At 53.6% G+C, this 21,441-nt stretch overlaps 1 protein-coding gene across 2 annotated transcripts in view; it reads left to right on the top strand.

Annotated features, from left to right (window-relative positions):
* The window catches only part of SLC12A5 (solute carrier family 12 member 5), a 121,031-nt gene that overhangs the window by 63,807 nt on the left and 35,783 nt on the right, over positions 1 to 21,441 (top strand). For both annotated transcript variants that reach the window (XM_048496365.1, XM_048496366.1), the window contains exons 2-3: positions 19,049 to 19,143; positions 19,230 to 19,361. In XM_048496365.1, the coding sequence (XP_048352322.1) occupies positions 19,049 to 19,143; positions 19,230 to 19,361 (227 nt within the window). The remainder of the gene's footprint in view (positions 1 to 19,048; positions 19,144 to 19,229; positions 19,362 to 21,441) is intronic.

A 21,441-nucleotide genomic window follows, 5' to 3' on the forward strand; every position in this document is an offset into this window, starting at 1 on the left:
GGGAGGAGGAGGAGGAGGAGGAAGGAGTCGGCTGGCTGTGGGAAATCGGAGGAGGGGGGTCGACTGGCCAAAGGAGTGCCCGGACGTTGCCGGGGAGTGGGCTGTCCAGGGGCCCCGTGGTCGTGACACCTCAGGCCTTTTGGAGGGGGGGGGGCGTTTTGAAGAGGCCGCGGAACCTCGGCCGAAAGGGAGGGGCGCCCTGGCTATGCGGGAGGCCCCGGCGCTGCAACGCTTGGCGCTTAGTCTAGAAGAAGCATCTTGGAGACGAACAAGATTGGGGAAGGGGGGGGGGGGGGAGCTTTGGAGGATCAAGATGCAAGGGGGGGGGGGGCTTTCCATCCTGAGTCCTTATTTCCCCGTCGGCTGTCGGGCGGGACAGTGACAAGAAGGGAGTCCGGAGTCGCAGAGGGACGGGGCTGGGGGCGTCGTGTTCTTCCGCGTTCATCGCCTGACGGGTGTGTGGGGAGGGGAGCCCCTTGTGACTCTCCCCCTCCCCGGCCCCCGAGTCAGGGCTTCGTGGCCAAGGGGGAGAGACCAATCCCAGGAGAGTCCAACTGAATCGCTGCTGCCCCCCCAGATGCTTCCTGTGCCCCCCCCCCGCCCGCCTGTTTATCCATCCATCCAGCTCATCTTTCCTTTCATGCCAGTCTTGCCCGACCCCCTCCCTGCCTCTGGCGTAGCGCGGAGATCCCGCTTCTGGCACTGCCCACAAAGTGCGGGAGGGGGGCACATTGCCCTCTGCCCGGGCTCAGTTTCAAAGTGGTGGGGGTAGAATCAGCCTGTTCTGGTGGGGAGGGGGGGTATGCAAGCTCTGATGCCCTCCGCTGGCAAAATCCTGATGCCTCAGTTTCTCCCCCCCCCCACAATTAATCAAGTGCTGAAGCCCCCCAAATAATGTGGCCAATGGCAACAAACCTCCCCTATATATGGGCCGGAAGGATGGCTTGTGTTGCTGTGTTGGACTCTGAGGCTCCACGCCGGGGTCTTGGCAGGAGAGGACCCCCCCCCCCCAATTCCCCAGCCCCCGTGCTCCCTTCGCTTTGCTCTGAGGTGAGCTAAAATGAGAGGGGATAAATGTCACACGGAGCTGCCTCGGAGCGAGTCTGACCAGCAGTCCCCGTGGCCCGGAAGTGGCGTCTCTCTCGCTGGCAGCAGCTCTCCAGAAGCGAGAAAGAGAAATAATCCCCCCTTCCCAATCCTTCAGCGAGGAACGCAAGACTTCGCGCGCACGCACGCACGCGCACACACACACACAGACACTCCTCCAAGAAGTGGTCCCAGGCTGCTTTGCCAGAGGTTTGCTCCAGGGGCAGATCCCCGTCCCTCGGGGCCCACAGGATTTGAGGGCTCTGAGCTTCCGAGAATCAAAGCGCCCTTCTTCAGGTAAAAAGCTCTGACTCTCAAAAGGTGCTGCTGCTGCTGCTTGGAAAACCGTGTTGGTCTCTGGGGGGCTCCTGCACTTTCCCGCTGCGGACCGACCGACCCACGCAGCTGCCCTCCTCAGCAGCAACTCCGCCGGGCCTCCTTCAGCCAGCAGAGATGCCGAACCTGGGCACTGGTCCTGGGCATCAGGCAGAGAAAGGCCTTCCCAGCACCCGCCCAGCTGGCAAACTGGGATGGTCTGCAGCGGAGCAGGGATTCTGCCTCTAAGCCCCGGCCCCTCCCCTGGGAAACTGCCCTGCCAGGCTTCAGCGTGACACACACACACACACACACACACACACAGAGTTTCCAGTGGAGTCTCGTGGCCTGTGGCTGCACTCAGTTCCTTTGTTGGGCCTTTCTGTTCTCTTGACGACCTGCCTGTTTCTCTTCAGCTGATATTTTGTGCCCGGTGTTCATAAGTATTCTTCCCTGCGCTCCTTCTGGATGTCTGTGACATAATGAAACGTCATAATTTGAGGGTGACCAAAAAGGAAGCAGCCAGACCTACACAGGAACAGTCTGGAAGGAAACAGGAACAGTCAGCAGTGTGATGCGGCAGCCAAGAAAGCCAATGCGATTTTGGGCTGCATCGATAGGAGCATGGTGTTTGGATCAAGGGGTGTCATTGTGCCTCTCTATTCTGCACTGGTTAGACCTCACCTGGAATACTGTGAACAGTTCTGGGCACCGCAATTCAAGAAGGATATTGACACGCTGGAATGGGTCCAGAGGAGGGCGACCAAAATGGTCAAAGGTCTGGAATCCCTGCCCTAAGAAGAGAGACTTGGGGAGCTGGGGATGTTTAGTCTGGAGAAGCGAAGGCTAAGGGGGGACATGATAATCATGTTTAAATATTTGAAGGGATGACATGTTTGGTGAGGGAGCAAGCTTGTTTTCTGCTGCCTCAGAGACCAGGACACGGAGTCATGGGTTCAAGGTACAAGAAAGGAGATTCCACCAAAATGTTAGGAAGAACTTCCTGACTGTCTGGGCTGTTCGACCAAGGACTTCACTGCCTCGGAGTGTGGTGGAGTCTCATTCTTTGGAGGTTCTTAAAGAGAGGCTGGATGGCCATCTGTCGGGAGTGCTTTGATTGTGTGTTCCTGCATTGCAGGAGGTTGGACTGGATGGCCCTTCTTGGAGTCTCTTCCAACTCTATGATTCCTGTGGCCGGAAAGATGTTCTCTAGTGATGCGGGGGGGGGGGGGGCTGGGCAAGGAGTGGGCAGCCTGGAGCCTCCCTTGGGCTCCCCTGGGCCTGACCTGGGCCTGCTCTCCTGGGAGCCCAGAGATGCAAAGAGAGACTGAGCATGCTGCCAGGTCTCCCCGTCACAAGCTCAACTCAGTAGTAGTGTCGGCTGCTGTCATTGTTTGGGAGTGATGGGCGGGAGGGTGGTGGTGTTGTGGTATTCCCTGTCCTTGCAGTTTGCAGAGGTGCGTCTGGTGTTGTTTCTGGGGAAGACTTGCTCATCCGAATTCCCGGCGGGCCGCTGTCTGTGCAGCCGCTTCCAAATTCAGTGCCTCAAAGAAGCCGGGCTTGGTTGGTTGCTTTCACTTTGGCTTTTCAGGAAATGAAGCAGGTTTCTGTTGTGGGAAGAAGGAGGCCCTGTGGGGGAAAGGAAGGAAATGCGGGTGATTGGGGGAGTTTCAGGAGCTGTGAAGGGAGTTGAGGGGCTACTCAGAGCAAAGGAAGACCACCCTGCCCCAAAGCCCCCCCCCCAAAGCCGCCCTCCTCCTCCTCCTCCTCCTCCTCCTTCAGACTCACTGGACAAGACTCGGCACCAGCCAGGATCACAGCTGGCTTTGCAGGGAGTCTACACATCTGGGGGCACCAAAATGGGGAAGTTCCTTACTTGTTGCAGCTCTGAATGACAGGCTGTGTGCCCCCCCCCCCAAAAAAGTAGTGAACAGGCTTTCAAATAAGTGTTTTCAAGAAGTTAGCAAGGCTGTCTGTGGTTGGGCGGGGGGAGGGAGGGGCAGAAGGTGGGGCCAGAAGATTCCAGCGGCTCAATTCCCCAGCAGGTCCAGGAGCAGGTCCTGGTAGGGTTGCCAACTCTGGGTTGGAAAATTCCCTGAGATTTGGGTGTGAAGCCTCGAGTAGGCGGGGTTTAAGGACAGGAGAGACCCCAGCAGGGTAGAATGTCAATTAGCCCCCCACCCAAAGCCGCCATTTTCTCTAGGGCAGGGGGAGGGAACCTGCGGCTCTCCAGATGTTCAAGAACTACAATTCCCATCAGCCCCTGTCAGCATGGCCAATTGGCCATGCTGGCAGGGGCTGCTGGGAATTGTTCCTGAACATCTGGAGAGCCGCAGGTTCCCTACCCCTGCTCTAGGAGAAATGACCTCTGTCGACTGGAGATCACTTGGAATTCTGGGAGATTTACAGGCCCCGCCTGGAGGCTGGCAACCCTTGATCCCGGGGAAAGAGCCTCTTTGGTGGGGACGAGAGTGTGCCCCCAGCTCCTATTCCTCGTCCTGAGCCGCAGCAGCCCCAGTTTGCCTGGAAATTATGGGCTGCTCTGAATCTTGCAATATTGAAAACTGGGATCTGCTGGTTAGATTTTTATTTTCCAGAAGAACTTAATGCAAGATCCTGCAAACATATTTGCTTGGAAAACTCTCCTGACCCCAGTTGGTTTCAGGCACACACCTCCCATGTAGGCAGGAAGCATCAACACAGTCCCTTTCGGCAGGAGGCCTCTGTTCCTATGGATACTTGTCAGCCCCCCCCCCCCCCGCAATTGGTTACGAGACACATAAGAGTGTCACTGATACGGATTAAGCAGTTTATTGGAAGGCATCACTGCGCACTCTGCAATTGCTGCCCGATGGGGGAAGTTCTTTGCCAGAATCTCAGCTTTTATGTCCCAAATGTATACCAACAACCCCCCACCTTTCGACAGGAAAGGATGGGGGGGGAGGTTGTGCTGCAAAGCCACAAAAAAACTGCAAAGAGAGTCGGGGGGGGGGGGAGGCAGCGGCGTGGGGAATGGGAGGTCTTTTTCTTCCTCTTCCTCCTTCCAGCCAGCCTCTCCACAGGAGAGACCCCCAACCCTCCAACCCTGCCCGAAAGAGAACCTGATGGGCAGGCAGAGGAATCCGCTTCCCTCGGACAGAACGAGGCTTTGCCTGCAGACAGCCCATCCCCCACAGGCTGGTCGCTTTAGAAAAGAAAACAGCCTTTCCTGTTGAGGACCTGCGTGCGAGGGGAGCAGAGGAAGAAGAGGCACTCTGCTGGCCACTGTCTGTCTGGGCTAGGAAGCAGGGAAAACCCATCTTGCCCTCATGAAGGGGGCGGAAGGAAGTCCCAGAAAGTAGCAGCCTGGGCTGACAACAATGTGGCAGCAGAGAAGGAGAAACCCGGCCTCTGATCTCCTGACCAGCTCCTGCCCCTCTGGAGTGCTCTGTACTAGGAGACCCTCTGCTGTGGAGCCCCACGTGGTCTGCCCTGGGAACCTGCAGCAGAGCAGAGCGTTCCTCTGCTGCCTGACAGCTGGAGCAGAGCCTCGGTTGGGCCACTGGCTGGAGGCGGAGCCAGCTTCAGTCTCCAGAAATGAGTCTCTCTTGAGTGTCCGTTGGCATCTAGGGGAGCCACGGACTACCGGCCCCTGCCCTCCCCCCTCCCCACTCCTGAGGGAAGGGCCTGAGCTCCCATTCGAAGACCACCTCCCCTCTCTGTCTCTTGGCCATCACAGTGCAGCAAAAGAGCTGCAGAGTTGGATGGAAAACCCACACACCGGGTGTGACACACGTCCCCCAAAGCAGGCCTCTGCAGGTGTTCAGAGCAGGAGGCGTTCCAGGTGCACAGAATGGTCACTGCAAGTGAAATGAATGAGCCTCCCCCCCCCCCCGCAAAGCCTGCGCACCCCGTCCTGCTCCCCCCCACCCCAACTGTGATCCGCAGCTACCTGGGGTGTCGTATTGGGGAGGGTATTTCTCCCAGCCTTTGAAGAGGAGCCCTGCAGCTGCGGCTGCTGCCCTGGGAGCAGGGAGCAGCCGGAGGCTGATGGCCCAATTAGCTGCCCTTCCCTGGAGGGCGTGCTTGCCAGGGCCAATTTGTCAGGCCTGCCCCAGGTCCCACCCCGGCTGTCACAAGGAGCCGCTGCTGGTGCCGCTCCAGTCCAGACGCAGCGGCACTCTCGGTCCTGGCGCCCCCATTTAACGTAATTTCCCCTGGTGCAGCAGTTAGTGTCGGCCTACGATTTGGAATGAGAACAATTTGCATGGATGTTAGATGGCCACCTCGGTGCCTTGGCCTTGGAGCAACAGCGGGCTTCACTTCTTATCCAGGGGGCAAGGCCAAAACTCCTCCCCCAAAGTTTGCTCTGAAGGCCAAACCTGCCCACAACAGCAGCCCCCTGTCTCTGGGCCCCTCCCCCGCAGCTGCAGGGATATGTCCCTCCGCCTGGGCAGCAGCCCCCCCCCCAGGAGCCGTTCTTCTGCAGCCCCCTCAGTATGTGCAAGGCCCAGATTGGCCTTCATCCCCGCAGGAGATGGTGGCCCCTCGCGCTGCAGATGCTCCAGGAACCGTCAGACTTGTCCCACAGGGACCAGACCAAGAACATCAGAAGGGCCCGGCTGGATCAGACCAGCGAGGGTCCCTCTGGCTCAGCATCCTGTTTCCCACGGTGGCTGGCCAGCTCTTCTGGAGACAAAAGGGCCGAGAGGCCGGGCCTTCCGCTGAGGCTGCCCCCTGGCACTGGAATGCCAGGGGGCATCCATTGAAAATGCTGGGGGGAAGAATTAGGACTAATAAAAGGAAACACTTCTTCACGCAACGTGCGATTGGTGTTTGGAATATACTGCCACAGGAGGTGGTGATGGCCACTAACCTGGACAGCTTTAAAAGGGGCTTGGGCAGATTGATGGAGGAGAAGTCGATCTATGGCTACCAATCTTGATCCTCCTTGATCTCAGATTGCAAATCCTTAGCAGACCAGGTGCTCAGGAGCAGCAGCAGCAGCAGAAGGCCATTGCTTTCACCTCCTGCACGTGAGCTCCCAAAGGCACCTGGTGGGCCACTGCAAGTAGCAGAGAGCTGGACTAGATGGACTCTGGTCTGATCCAGCAGGCTAGTTCTTATGTTCTTATGAATTCAGAGGTTGACTGCCTTCGAACATGGAGGCTCCCTTTAGTGCCCAGGGCTCAGAGCCACCGGTAGACCTCTCCTCTTCCATAAATCTGTCTGACCCCCTTGCAGAGCGGCCTGTGCCTGTGGTCCTCACGACATCCTCCAGCAGGAAATTGCACATTTGAGTCACCCACTGAGCAGAGGTGTTCCCTTTGGGCTGTCCTGAACCCGCTGCTCACCAACTTCACTGGATGCCCTCCGGTTCCAGGTTTTCTGGGAGATGGAGAACTTCTCTGTCTGCTCGCTTTTCTCCATGCATAATGTTATAAACCTCCATCATCTAATCTAAGAAGTCCCAGAGACCTAAGCCTTTCCTTGTAGGAAAGGGGCTCCATCCCTCTAATTGTCTTAGCTGCTTTCGTCTGTACCTTTGCCAACCCTGCAGTGTTGTTTTTGAGATTCGGTGACCAAAATTACACACAGTAATTCGAGTGAGTCCACATGGTAGATGTGTCCAGGGACGTTACAATATTGTCCATTCTATTTGTAATCCTTTCCCTAGTAACCCCCAGCATGGAGTTTGCCTGTTCTCCTCTGCTGCTCAGAGAGTTGACAATTTCATGGAGCTTTTCACAACCCCAAGATCTCTGCCCGTCTGAGTCCCAGCCAGTCATTGCCCAATCATGACCACGCATTTTGTTCCATTGTGCATCATCATACGCTTATCTACACAGAGCTTCATTTGCCCTGTTGTTGCTCACCCACCCAGTTTGTGGAGATTCTCCTGGAACTCTTAACCATCCACCCTGGTTTTTAGCCTGAACATTTGGTGCCGTGTGCAAACTTGGCTACTGCGCTGCCCAACCCAGTTCCAAATCATTTATGAACAAAGTAAATTGCATTGTCGAAGGCTTTCATGGCCGGAATCACTGGGGGGTTGTGGGTTTTCTGGGTTGTATGGCCGTGTTCCAGTAGCGCTCTCTCCTGATGTTTTGCCTACATCTGTGGCTGGCATCTTCAGAGGATCCTCTGAAGATGCCAGCCACAAATGCAGGCAAAATGTCAGGAGAAAATGCTACAGGCACACGGCCATAACAGCCTCACATCCCACAACACCCTTAAGTAAATTGCTTTGGTCCCAATACTTATCTTTGTGGGACGCCAGTGCTGACGTCTTTCCAGCGTGAGCATGGCCTCTTCACTCAGAGTCTACTTCCTGCCATTTAACCAACTTTTAATCTGTAAGAGAGCCTGCCCTCTTACCCCAGGACTACTGTTTACTCAGGAGTCTTGCATGAGGTACGTTGTCAGAAGGCACTTGAGGTCCAAATACACAATTTCTTCCAGACCTCCCATATCCACATGCTTGTTAACCTACTCCAAGAACTCCAAGAGGTAGGTGAGACAGGACTTCCCTTCACAGAAGCCAGGCTGATTTTTCCTCAGTGTTCTTCTCTTTTATTTTATCGATTGAAAAACCCATAAGAAGACAATATGTCAAGGTCTTTAATAATTTAGAAGTCTTTAATAACATATTGTTGAAGACTTTCACTGCTGGAATCAACCAGGTAAAATATATACCCAGCCATGGAACCACTCTTCACTTGCCCTGGACAGAAACCCATCTTGCTGTGACATGCCCCATGCCAGCCATAGACGTGGGCAAAATGTTAGGAGCAAAAACTATCAGGCCACGGCCACACGGCCCAGAAAACCCACAACAGCCAGTCTTAAATAACGGTTTCCACCAATTTTGCAGGAACAGATGTTAGGCTACCTGGCCTGCAGTCTTTGGATCCCCTGTAGACCCCTTTCTAAAAATCGGGGCGACGCTTGCTTTTTTTCCAGTCTTCCAGTGTGGAGTCTGGATTTAGTGGCAGGCCACGCAGACCAGTTAGTAGATCAACAGTGTCACATTTGAGCCCTCAAGTGTGTTCCATCTGGACTTGCAGAATTATTTGTTGTCAGTCTGCGACCTCCTGTGGCAGCATATTCCAAACACCTATCATGTGTTGCGTGAAGAAATGTTTCTCTTTATTAGTCCTAATTCTTCCCCCCAGCATTTTCAATGGATGCCCCCTGGTTCTAGTATTGTGAGAAAGAGAGAAACATTTCTCTCTGTCAACAATTTCTACCCTATGCATAATTTTATAGACTTCAATCATATCCCCCTCAGACGTCTCCTCTCCAAACTAAAGAGTCCCAAACGCTGCAGCCTCTCCTCATAAGGAAGGTGCTCCAGTCCCTCAATCATCCTCGTTGCCCTTCTCTGCCCTTTTTCTATCTCTTCAATATCCTTTTTGAGATGTGGCAACCAGAACTGAACACAGTACTCAAAGTGCAGTCGCACCACGGCTTTATATAAGGATATGACAATCCTTGCAGTTTTATTATCAACTCCTTTCCTAATGATCCCCAACATAGAGTTTGCCTTTTTCACAGCTGCCATGCATTGAGTTGACATTCCCATGGAACTATCAACTAAGATGCCCAAATCCCTTTCCTGGTCTGTGACTGATAGCACTGACCCCAGTAGCGTGTATGTGAAGTTTGGATTTTTTGCCCCTATGTGCATCACTTTGCATTTTGCTACATTGAACTGCATTTGCCATTTCTTAGCCCAATCACCTAATTTATCAAGGTCCACTTGGAGCTCTTCGCAATCCTCTGCGGTTCTCACCACCCTACATAATTTGGTATCATCTGCAAACTTGGCCATCACACTACCCACCTCTACTTCCAGGTCATTTATGAGTAGGTTAAAGAGCACTGGTCCCAAAACGGATCCTTGGGGGACACCACTCCCGACATCTCTCCATTGTGAGAACTTCCCATTTATACCCACCCTTTGTTTCCTGTTCCTCAACCAGTTTTTAATCCATAGGAGGATTTCCCCTCTCATTCCTTCATTGCTAAGTTTTCTCAACAGTCTCTGGTGAGGAACTTTGTCAAAAGCCTTTTGGAAATCCAAGTAGACAATGTCCACTGGTTCCCCCTTATCCACATGCCTGTTTACACCCTCAAAGAACTCTAGTAAGTTTGTAAGACAGGACTTGCCTCTGCAAAAGCCATGCTGACTCTTCCTCAGCAGGTCTTGCTTTTCTACATGTTTAATAATTTTATCTTTAATGATCAATTCTACTAATTTACCAGGAACAGATGTCAAACTGACTGACCTGTAATTTCCCGGGTCCCCCCTAGATCCTTTCTTAAAGATTGGTGTGACATTGGCCATCTTCCAGTTTTCAGGAATGGAGGCAGATTTCAGGGATAAGTTGCATATTAAAGTGAGAACATCAGCAATTTCATGCTTGAGCTCTTTAAGAACTCTTGTGCGAATGCAATCTGGGCCAGGGGATTTGGTAGTTGTTGTTGTTGAGGCTTGTACTCTGCCTGTTCCCTGGCAAGCTCAGGGTAGCTTCCAACATAAAAACATGTACAATAGATACAATAAATAGAGCAAAACCATGCATTAAGATTAACTAAATTTAGCAACAGGTGGCAGCTAAAACATTCCAGCAATCAAATACTAAGATTTTCTATAAGGCCGTGGTGGCGAACCTTTGGCACTCCAGATGTTATGGACTACAATTCCCATCAGCCCCTTCCAATTGGCCACTGCTATAAGGTAACCATGCCAAAAAAGGTGGGCAAGGGGGTGGGTTTAAAAAAAAAGATGGAACGGAGAAAAAGACGGAAAAAGATGGAGGCCATCAATGTGATTTTAAGATTTTATTCTGATTCCAGCATTATTGCTGGAGTAGCAAGCTGATGCAGTGATGTTAGGTCTTGGACCGAGAATCAATAAGCGGACTCTGGATGCAGGATCAGTAGTCTTTATTGAGTAGGCAACAAGTTCCCTAAACTTCAAGAAGCCAGTTCTGCTGATCTGGCTTCTACATTCATATTTATTGTCGAAGGCTTTCACGGCCGGAATCACTGGGGTGCTGTGTGGTTTCCGGGCTGTCTGGCCGTGTTCTAGCAGCATTCTCTCCCGACGTTTCGCCTGCATCTGTGGCTGGCGTCTTCAGAGGATCTGAAGATCAGAGGGTACGTTCATATTTATCCCCCAGGTTTGCTCCCTGTCGATCCCCCCTCCCGTTTTCCCAGAGAATGTGTAAAAATGGAGTGTGAAGAGCAATGTTTTTGAAAGCAGCCTTCCGGAGGCCGAAGCAGAGATAGTCAGGCCGCCTCCTGCTGGGTTCGCTCCTTCCTCCTTCCCCCTCCCAGAGCCCCAGAAGGGGTAGCCTAGTTATCTGCATTTACAAGCAGAGAGAAACAGATCAAACAAAGGTCCACTAACATGTCAGAAAGCTGGTTACACTTCGAAGCATAGATCAAACCCCATTCAGTGGAACCGATATTGCCTCACCCAGGGGTTAATTCCTCACTATGCGGGCCTTGCTGGTGGATGCCAGGGGAGACAGGTGCCATTCCTGACAGGTGGTCGGAAAAACGTATTCTTCCATCTTAATTTTGTTGCCTGGACCAGGGGTCTGCAAACTATGGCTCTCCAGATGTTCATGGACTACAATTCCCATCAGCCCCTGCCAGCATGGCCAATTGGCCATGCTGGCAGGAGATGATGGGAACTGTAGTCCATGAACATCTGGAGAGCCGTAGTTTGCAGACCCCTAGCCTGGACGATAGCTGCCTTCCTTGATTCAGCTGATCTGACAAAGTTGAAGGTTATATTGAGGCTACACTACTGTAATGCAATCTACTTGGGTCTACCCTTGAAGTCTACTCAGAAAGCCCAGCTGGTACAGAATCCTTCAGCACAAATACTGTCAGGAGATAAGCAGACTGCAGATGTTGCGCCTGTAGTCTTGCCCACGAGGCCCCAAGGAAGAGACGAGACGCGGAGATTTCATCTGGTGGAGAGCGCCAGCAGCAGGAAGCGCGGGATCCCGTGATCCTGGCAACTCTGCCGTGTGCTCACCCCTCACACCTTTTATTAGGGTTTCACAGGGGGCGTGTATCGGGGTCGGGCAGGCGGGAGGTCGGGAGAGCGGGAGAGCGGGAAAACGGGAGATCATCATGTGATGCATGATCTCATCGGGCTGCTACGTGCGGGAGGAAGCATCCGCGTCTGGGTCTAATCCTCACCTGAGGGCAAGAGCCCTTTTGTCCCTTTGTATGGGACACCTGGTGACCGCGAGTCAGGCAGTTCATGACCCGTGACTCATGGGGGAGCGGGGGTTGGGGGAGCGTGTGCGCCCAGAAGGCCGTAGCCGGCACCGGCATGCCAGGTGCTCCTTCTACGGTTCTGCTGGGTTCGCGGGCTCACCCCTACAGCACCCATCCTGCAATCGCTCTCTTTGCCATTTTTCACATCCTGGCTTCACTGCAAAGTCCTGGTTATCACAAAAAGCTGTTCATGCCTTTGGACCTCTCGCCCTCCCTGTATTCCCACCCCTCAAGCCATCTTAGCAGCACTTTCTGAGGGTGCCGTTCAGCAAGAGGCAAAGTCAGCAGCCGCCACCACCCCACACTCCCACTGGTGGTGGCCACGTCGCGTGGAACGACCTGCAGGAGGAAGTCAGAAAGGCCCCTGGGTCTGTGGTTCCACTGAATGAGTGAACCGGAAATGTTCAGGACATTTTATGAAGGGATTAGGACCGTAGCTGGTTGGCACAATCCAAGATGACACCTTTGTGGTGAAATCAACTTGCAGCCCCTCGCAAGGAGTGTTATGAGCGTGAGGCTGCTGTTAACTGCATTGTCTTCCACCCCTGTGATTCCACTTGCTCCGTCCCACCCGATTTCTGAAATGCCCACCGGATCCCCATTGTTATCCAGCACCAAGCTCTCCAGTTCCCCAGTCCTGGCCTGGAGACGTCCAGCACTGGCAACTAGAGAACGCTGCCTCCTTGCCCTCTCTAGGTATCGGGCCCTCCTGTGTGCCCCACCGTCATTCTCTCTCTCTCTCCCACCAACATTTTCTCAGCATTTATGACACCAGCTCTTCGAGATGAGTCATTCCAAACCAGAGGCTCTGAAGCAGAAGTTTGCTAAAAAGCTGTTCTGCCACCTTTTTGATGTTGGATGCTAATAGCCGGGTTCCCTTTTGGTTTCGCTGGATCTTTGGTACAAAAGGATATTCGTTTGCCATGCAAAGAAGGGCTCCCTCCTGAGGGATTGTTTCTCCCCCTTCAGCCTAATGCCTGCCAGCCTCAAGACCCTCCTCCTCCCCAGTGGCAGAGGGGCCGTCAGCCCGGGTGCAGGTCTGCGCCTCTAGCAGTTCCCCACAGGTTGCATCCACATATCTTACTGCCTCAGCTTCACCATGTTCCCTGAGAGCCAAGAGCCCCTGCAGGCATCGAGCAGAGCGGAGGCCCACCATTCCTGTCCGTCAGGCAGAAAATCATATATGTCACTGCTTGCAAAATTCTGGATTGGCCCCATAGCTGAGTTGGTTGCTTGAAGCTGTTCAGAGTAAGAAAGGGCCCTTACCTGCAAGAATGCATGAATCCTGTACCAAGAGGTTAGATGTTTTTTGACATCTTTTGGGCATGGATCAAGGGGGAGAGAGTTGTGAATTTTCGACATTGAGTAGGAGGTTGGACTAGATGACCCTGGAGGTACCCTTCCACTTTATCTGTCTGTGATTCTATTCAGACTTCCTTGTCCTGTCACTGAACACCCCCGGGGCTTCACTTGTGTGTGCTGGCTTAGGGGTGCTTTCTCTCTGTGGGGGTCTCTTGATGCCCCTCAAATTCCCCTGCTAAACTGCCAGCCCAGACTTCCTCTGTTGGCCCACCCTGAAGTGTTGGCCCGCCCTGAACAATTTCTTAGGGGGGGCTTGGTAAAAGTGTGCAAGCCCCAAGACATCACTGACTCATAACCTGATGGTTACTGGGCAGGCTATGGCCCATCATGCACTGGGGCTCTGCCTGACAGCAAGGCTACGTTTCTTTCAGGGCAGAGTTCTCCTTGCAGACAAGCTCATAATTACGGTGCTGCAGATCCTGGAAACCCCGTGGTTCCTGACAGCGGGCAAACCCTGGCTTTTGGGGTTTCTGCTCCTTCAAATCTCCCCCCCCCCCCATTCTCAAAGGCATTTCCAGGGAATTGATGGCTGTCTTTTTTGAAAAACACGAATATTAATAATAATGAGCCATCTGTATAGCAACCCTGGAAAAATTGATATAAAAATGAAAAGGACTTTTAAAAAAAGAGGCCAGCAATCTTGTGACAATTGGGAGTGACCTGGGAGTGGGAGCAAGCCGGCCCAGCAGCAGGCGGCCGGGGTGGGGGGGCACCTAAATGCAAGGAGACTCCACTGCAACCCCTTTGCAGAGCAAACAGCTCCAGGAGAAAGCTCCTGCATAATGGGACTATGTTTATGGGATGGCTTGCCTACGCTTTGCCCCCGGCAGGCCGGTCCTCATTTCACTGACCTCAGAGGTCTGAGTCAACCTTGAGCTGGAACCGATTTCAGCAGGGATCAAACTTATAAGGTCTTGGACCAATAATCAATAAGTGGACTGTAGATACAGGATCAGTAGTCTTTACTGAGCAGGCAACAAGTTCCCTAAACTCAGGAAGACAGTTCTGCTGATCTGGCTTCTACGTTCATATTTATCCCCCAGGTTGGCTCCCAGAAATCCCCCCTCCCAGTTTCCCAAAGAATGTGTGGAAGTGAAGTGTGAACAGAATTGCTGTTGAAAGCAAGTGTCCCAAGGCCGAAGCAGAGAGTGTCGGATCGCCTCCCTTCCTCCTTTCCCCTCCCAGCAGGGCCAGCCTAGTTGGTGATGGCCACTAACCTGGATAGCTTTAAAAGGGGCTTGGGCAGATTTATGGAGGAGAAGTCGATCTCTGGCTACCAATCTTGACCCTCCTTGATCTGAGATTGCAAATGCCTTAGCAGACCAGGTGCTCGGGAGCAGCAGCAGCAGAAGGCCATTGCTTTCACCTCCTGCCTGTGAGCTCCCAAAGGCACCTGGTGGGCCACTGCGAGGAGCAGAGGGCTGGACTAGATGGACTCTGGATGGACTCTGGCTCTTTCTTGTGTCCTGATGTTCTTAATTATTTGCAAGCATGCAGAAAAGAGATCCAACAGAGGGTGGATCCATCAGCATGTCAGGGAGGCGGTTACGTTGCCAAGCACAGGCCAATCCCCATTCAGCAGAACTGATACTCCCTCGCCCAGGTGTGAAACCCATCCCCCCCCCCCATGGCACCTGGATGGCTGATGCCAGGAAAGGCAGATGTGCCGTTCCTGACAGACTGCTGTGCTGCAGCTTCGCATTCTGCTCCTGGGGGAGGGTCCCCGGCATCTGGACATGGCCCGCCCACCCTAACAGAGGGGGGGGAGGGAGGGGTGGCATGCAAGGGAGGGGAGGGAGGGGGAGGGTGAAGCATCAGGAGCAAACATTCCCAGACCACGGCCCCGCAGCCCGGTAAATCCACAACAGCCAGTTGATTCCAGCCACGAGAGCCTTTGACAGGACATTCCCTCTGGACTCTTAGGAATAAAGGCACCCGATCGGCTTCCTGCTGGGCAACCACGGAATCACAATTGGGGGTAGGAAGAAGATTTGTGGGGATCAGGACGTGTCTGGTGGGGGAGCCCAAAGCAAAGGCTGTCCCATCCCCAGAACGCAGCAGGGGCTGCTAGTGGACGCCAGCCGGGGTCAGAAGAGGAGGGCTTGTCCGTGTGAGGGGGAGGGGGTGACCACAAGCATGTTCTGCACAGGGCTTGTGCCATAAATGAAGAGCCGGGGGGTTCTCCCCTCCCCCACACCTGCCCTCAAAGTCTGGTGGCCTGTGTGTTCAGACCAATCCTGCTAGTGTAGCCTCTATCTGTGGGTTCTGTGGGGCAGAACTCGGAATGAGTTTGCAACAACAAATTAAAAAACAGAACATGGTTTACTTCCTCAACATATAACATCAAACATCAACATTTAACATCACACTTCAAGGTCCTGTTCAGGTTGCATTTTCAAGTCCTTCTAGTTACAGTCTTCTGATATTGCCAAGTCCAATTTCTTCTTTGCAAGTGGGTTGGCTCCTGAAGACTCCAAGGGCTTGGTGAACAGGATTCAACATGATGAAGGTTTCCAGGAGAACTCTCACCCATTACAAACATAAAAACCCTGAACAAGGTGTTAAGGGCTTATAGAAATCAAGGTCCGAGTCTGGTAGCCTCGTCTCCTCCAAACTACATGAGCTCTGCAGCCTCTTGCTGCTTTGAGTCTCCACCCCTTTCTGGGTCAACCCATTCTGAGCATGGGGGTTACACTAGCACCTGTTCCGGTGCCTTGGGGGGTGAAGAACTTACTCCACGACTCTGGAGCTCCAGCCACTGAGGTTCCTCTTTGTCTGCACCCCACTTCCCTCAGGACACCTACAACCGCTGGTAGATCTGTTCCCAGAAGCTCTGGTTTCTTCACTCCAGCCTGCCCCTCCCTCCAGCCTTCTGCCTCTTAAAAGACCTGAGCACCTATCCAGTGGTGGCGAACCTTTGGCACTCCAGATGTTATGGACTACAATTCCCATCAGCCCCTGCCAGCATGGCCAATTGGCCATACTGGCAGGAGCTGATGGGAATTGTAGTCCATAACATCTGGAGTGCCAATTGGCCATACTGGCAGGGGCTGATGGGAATTGTAGTCCATAACATCTGGAGTGCCAAAGGTTCGCCACCACGGACCTATACAGACATTTATGCCCATTTATACGATCAATCTATAATTTGTTACAAAGGAAACAGATATGGGATTTCGTTATATGTCGATAATGATATGTTATGATAAAATACAATAAAATATGAATTAATAAAGGCCTGAGCACCCCATCTGCCTCTCCTTCTCGGTCCAGATTGCCGGGGGGGGGGGAGGGGTGCTTGCTTCTCCGTGGGAGAGCAGAGCTGTACACCTCTCCGCCCCCGCTCCTAGTGAGAGTGGGCTGAGCTGAGCTTACGTCGTTTCCAGAAATCAGACTGGTCCTATTTAAAGTGCAAAGAAGTTTCACGAGTCAGCTGAAAGCGGGCAGGCCATTCGCAGCAGCAGAACAGGCTGAGCAACGGCAAGAGTCGCCCCCCCTCCTGACTGGACTTTGTGTTATTAACAAGTGACAGCCGGAAATCATCGTTCTAGGTCAGTGGTGGTGAACCTTTGGCACTCCAGATGTTATGGACTACAATTCCCATCAGCCCCTGCCAGCATGGCCAATTGGCCATGCTGGCAGGGGCTGATGGGAATTGTAGTCCATAACATCTGGAGTGCCAAAGGTTCGCCACCACGGTTCTAGGTTCCAGGTTCCAACTGCTTTGCCTGTGGTCGTCTCAGTCCCTTCTCCTCTGCTGTATTGCGCACCTCTCTCCGGGACCCCTAGATCAAAGCACGGCTGCCCCTCAATGCCTCACAAAGGATCGCTTCCCCCTTCTTCAAGGGAGTCCTTCTCCATCCCATAAACAACCCCCTTCTGAAAGTAGGCCATGGCGGGAAAAGGGGGAAGCTGTTCCGCGGCCCCGCTGGCGCTGCCTTCTTGGGCTGCATCCGTGACCCAGCTGCTGCTGCCGGCTTTATGGTTTCTTCACTCAGCTGAAAGGCTAGAAGGAGGGGGGGGGGGGAGAGATCTTTTGTTGGCAGATTATTGCGCAGAGAAGTGGTCACACGCTGATTAAAGGGATTAAGGAGTCAGTCTTTATTAGGGAACTATATTTAGGATAGGAACGAGGGGATAGAAGAATGCGCTACTACCTTTTCTAGCTAACGCAAGTCTGCATTACTCAACAAGGAGCAGAGTATTAGACCTGAGAGTATCCATCTAAGGACAGACAAGAGGTGACAGAAAAGGGCGGAGGGGGGTCTCTAGCCTTATGCCCCCCACCCTCCAGCTGACCACTTGCCTGCCCCCTGCCAGGTATTCTCAGCTCCTTTGTGGGCTACACGTTGCCACTTCCAACACATTTCGTCACAGTGAGTCCATCCCAGATTGACGTCTGAGTCCCTACTTGGGGCCTCCTTAGACTTCAGAAAAATGTTGTGTGCTAATTCCTGTTGAAACTGTGGAAGTTTCAAACTTCACTTTGAATAGAGGAGGGCCACCAAAATGGTCAAAGGTCTGGAGTCTGTGCCCTATGAGGAGAGACTTAGCGAGCTGGGGATGTTTAGTTTGGTGAAGAGAAGGTTAAGAGGTGACACGATAGCCATGTTGAGATATTTGAAGGGATGTCATGTCAAAGAGGGAGCAAGCTTGTTTTCTGCTGCTCCAGAGACTAGAACCAGGAGTAATGAGTTCAAGGTACAGGAAAAGAGATTCCACCCAAATATCAGGAAAAACTTCCTAACCAGCAGGGCTTTTCGACAGTGGAATGCACTACCTTGGAGTGTGGTGGAGTCTCCTTCTTTGGAGGTTTTTAAAGAGAGCCTGGACGGCCATCTGTCGTGAGTGCTTTGATTGTGTGTTCCTGCATTGCAGGGGGTTGGACTGGATGGCCCTCGGGGTCTCTTCTGAGTGACTCTTTGATTTTATGATTCTATAAATATGTTTGATGGTTAAGTGTACTTTGACTGGTGCGATCAGATACGAGCTGACCGGCTCTGTTTGGTTCTGTGCCAGATGGCTGGAATGCCTATCAAATAAGGTTGCATTTTACCCCCCCCCCCCCCCCCAAAAAAAACTGCAGGTTAGGAAGCATCCTGTTTGTCTGGGAGCTCAGGGAAACCCTGTGGCCACTAGTGGGAGACTCCGCCCTTTCCCTCCCCCCAGGGTGTCCAGCTTCTCTCTAGACAGCAATCACTGACCCCAGAAACCTGGGAGGAGCCCCCTGCGGAAGGGATCTCTGCTTCTTGTGGTCTGGGGCTGCGTTACAATTCCAAGGTTCCTCCTAATTGGCCTGCCTCTTACTTCTCTCCTCCGGAGGGCGCTCCAGGGATAATCGATGGCGAGCTCAGTGCCGGCTGCTCCTGCCCTTTCCCACTCTTTGGAAAGTGTGATCAGGCTTTGGGTGCTCAAATCATAAGAAAGGTTAATAGGAATGTAAGAAAAGCACACATGGTTTGTCTCGCAACCTAAAGCTAATATACAGACTCTGAAGTATTGATCAGCAGCGTTTATTGATGAGGCATTGAAGCACCACATTTGGCAAAGCCAATTCTGACGAAGCTGGCCTTCACGGTCCCCTTTATCAACCCTGTAGAGAGCCCCCCCCCCCCGGTTTCCCCAAGAGTTTGTGGAAAACAGTCTTTGGAGCTAAGGGGCCCCAAGGTGGGAGGCAGATAGCAAGAGAGGGCCACCTGGTTTCCTGCCCTACAAGATAATGGGTGTAACACAGTTCCCATGGGACAGGAGTACCAGGGGAAGCCTAGTTGTCTATAAAGCATGTGAAGCCATAAAGGAAAGAATGCACAGATGGCAGTGCCACCTACTCTCAGTTCCACCTACTTCACAGGGGTCTGTTGTGTGGGGAGAGGAAGGGAAAGGAGCTTGTAAGTCACCTTGAGTCTCCTTACAGGAGAGAAATGGGGGATATAAATCCAAACTCCTCCTCCTCCTTCTCCTCCTCCTCCTCCTCCTCTTCTTCTTCTCTTTCCCCCTTCAGGCGATGGGAACCCCAAGGAGAGTAGCCCTTTCATCAACAGCACGGACCTGGAGAAGGGCAAGGAGTATGACGGCAAGAACATGGCCTTGTTTGAGGTGAGGGGAAGCGAGGGAGTGAGGGGGGCAGGGGTGGGGGGGCAGGGGCTGTTTCCTGACCCTCTCCCCTTCCTTGTTCTCTGCAGGAGGAGATGGACACCAGCCCCATGGTGTCGTCCCTGCTCAGTGGACTGGCCAACTACACCAACCTGCCCCAGGGCAGCCGCGAGCACGAAGAGGCCGAAAACAATGAAGAGGCCAAGAAGAAGCCAGTCAAGGTGGGGGGGGGTGCAGGGGGGGGACTGAGGGTCTAAAGCCCTGGGCGGGCTCACCCTCTCTCCATTCTAGTAGGAGGTGGGGCCCCAAAGGGAAGACACACCATCTGTGGTGTGTGTGTGTGTGTGATGGGGGAGGGGGTCTGTGACTTACAGGTTGGTAAGTCTTCTCAGTGTCATGTGAAGAAGCCTTTGTGTGGCTTGTCTGGTTGTTGTGGGTTTTCTGGGTTGTGTGGCCGTGGTCTGGTAGATCTGGTTCCTAACATTTTGCCTGCATCTGTGGCTGGCACCTTCAGAGGTGAATCACAGAGAGAAGTGCGTGGACACAGTGTGTCCAGTGAGAAGGGAATGTTGATGCCAGCCACAGAGGCAGGCAAGACGTTAGGAACAAGATGTACCAGACCACGGCCACACAGCCCGGAAAGCCCACAACAACCAGTTGAATCTGGCTGTGAAAGCCTTCAACAATATATTGTCGAAGGCTTTCACAGTCAGATTCAACTGGTTGTGGTGGGTTTTCCAGGCTGTGTGGTTGTTGTGGGTTTTCCAGGCTGTGTGGTTGTTGTGGGCTTTCCGGGCTGTGTGGCCGTGGTCTGGTAGATCTTGTGCCTCACATTTTGCCTGCACCTGTGGCTGGCACCTTCAGAGGTGTATCACAGAGGGAAGTCTGTTATACACTGATATACAAGATCTACCAGACCACGGCCATACGGCCCGGAAAACTCACAACAACCTTCAACAATACTTTGTGTGCTTGCCTGGACTGACTCTGGCAAGGTGGTGGTGGTGGGGGGGGTTCATTCCTTCTTCCAGAGCGTTTGGTGCACCCTTGTTCAGCCCCCCTCCCCCCCCCCATGGGTGGGCTGGGAGAACAGCAGCTTTGCTGCAGGGGCTGAGACCCTCCCCGCAGGGCGAGCGCTGCTTCCCTCTGGCTGAATGAAATCCCGGCTGATTTGAATGCAGGGCCGCTGTCCCAGAGATGGGCAGGATGTATAGTCATGGGGACCTTGGTAAAACCGGGTGGTACAACTGGGCTGAAGAAGCATCCCGTGGTGGAGGGGGGGGGGCTCCACTGCCAAGCCTGCTAGGAGGTCTCTGCTCAGGAGGAGCCCCCCCCCCCCCCGTCTTCCTCCTCTGAAAGCTCCGTCGGGGCCAGATCAGCCGTGGGTGCCCGCGCGGCCTTTCTGCGGAGGAAGGAGAGGCGGTCCGGCGGGGCCGGCCCCGGGGATTTGACGGCAGCCGTCATTCAAAGTCATCCCCCTCCTCAGCCTTTTGTTGGGGGGGGGGTGCTGAGCCCATAATCCCCTCCCACTCACCAAGGACGCCGCGCGGCCACGGAAGGCCTTTCAAAGCACGCGTCAAAAATTAGGACATTCAAAAACAACCAAACAAGCAGGGCCGGGGGGGGGGGGGGCTTGATTGACAGCGCCGTTCCAGGGGAAGATCTGTGCGTCTGGCCAGCCCCCCCCCCCTCCTGGCAGCCTTGCCCGCCCCCTTAGTCTTCTTCAGCCAACTTCTTGGCGTTTGGGTGGATTCCTATTCACTGCGATCAGATTTTTTAAGGGCTGGGGGAGAAATCCCAGATCGTATGGGTGGTGGTGGGGGGGGCTGCTGCTGGAAGCCGTGGGGCCAGCCAGGATTCTAAACGCCCCCATTTGCCACAGGCTTGTCCCATGGGAGCCAAATGAGTGACACGTGGTCAAGCCCCCCTTCAAAGGAGTGGGTTCCCTCTTTCCTGCTCACCTCAAGCACAGCCCTCTTCCTCTGTGGCTCAGTGGCGTAGGAGGTTAAGAGCTCGTGTATCTAATCTGGAGGAGCCGGGTTTGATTCCCCGCTCTGCCGCCTGAGCTGTGGAGGCTTATCTGGGGAATTCAGATTAGCCTGTGCACTCCAACACACGCCGGCTGGGTGACCTTGGGCTAGTCACCGTTCTTCGGAGCTCTGTCAGCCCCACCCACCTCACAGGGTGTTTGTTGTGAGGGGGGAAGGGCAAGGAGATTGTCAGCCCCTTTGAGTCTCCTGCAGGAGAGAAAGGCCTTACGCGGTCTGGGACCTTCGTACCTTAGGGACCGTCTGGCCCCAT

The sequence above is a fragment of the Sphaerodactylus townsendi genome, linkage group LG05 (genome assembly GCF_021028975.2).
Source record: "Sphaerodactylus townsendi isolate TG3544 linkage group LG05, MPM_Stown_v2.3, whole genome shotgun sequence".
Taxonomy (NCBI): Eukaryota; Metazoa; Chordata; class Lepidosauria; order Squamata; family Sphaerodactylidae; genus Sphaerodactylus; species Sphaerodactylus townsendi.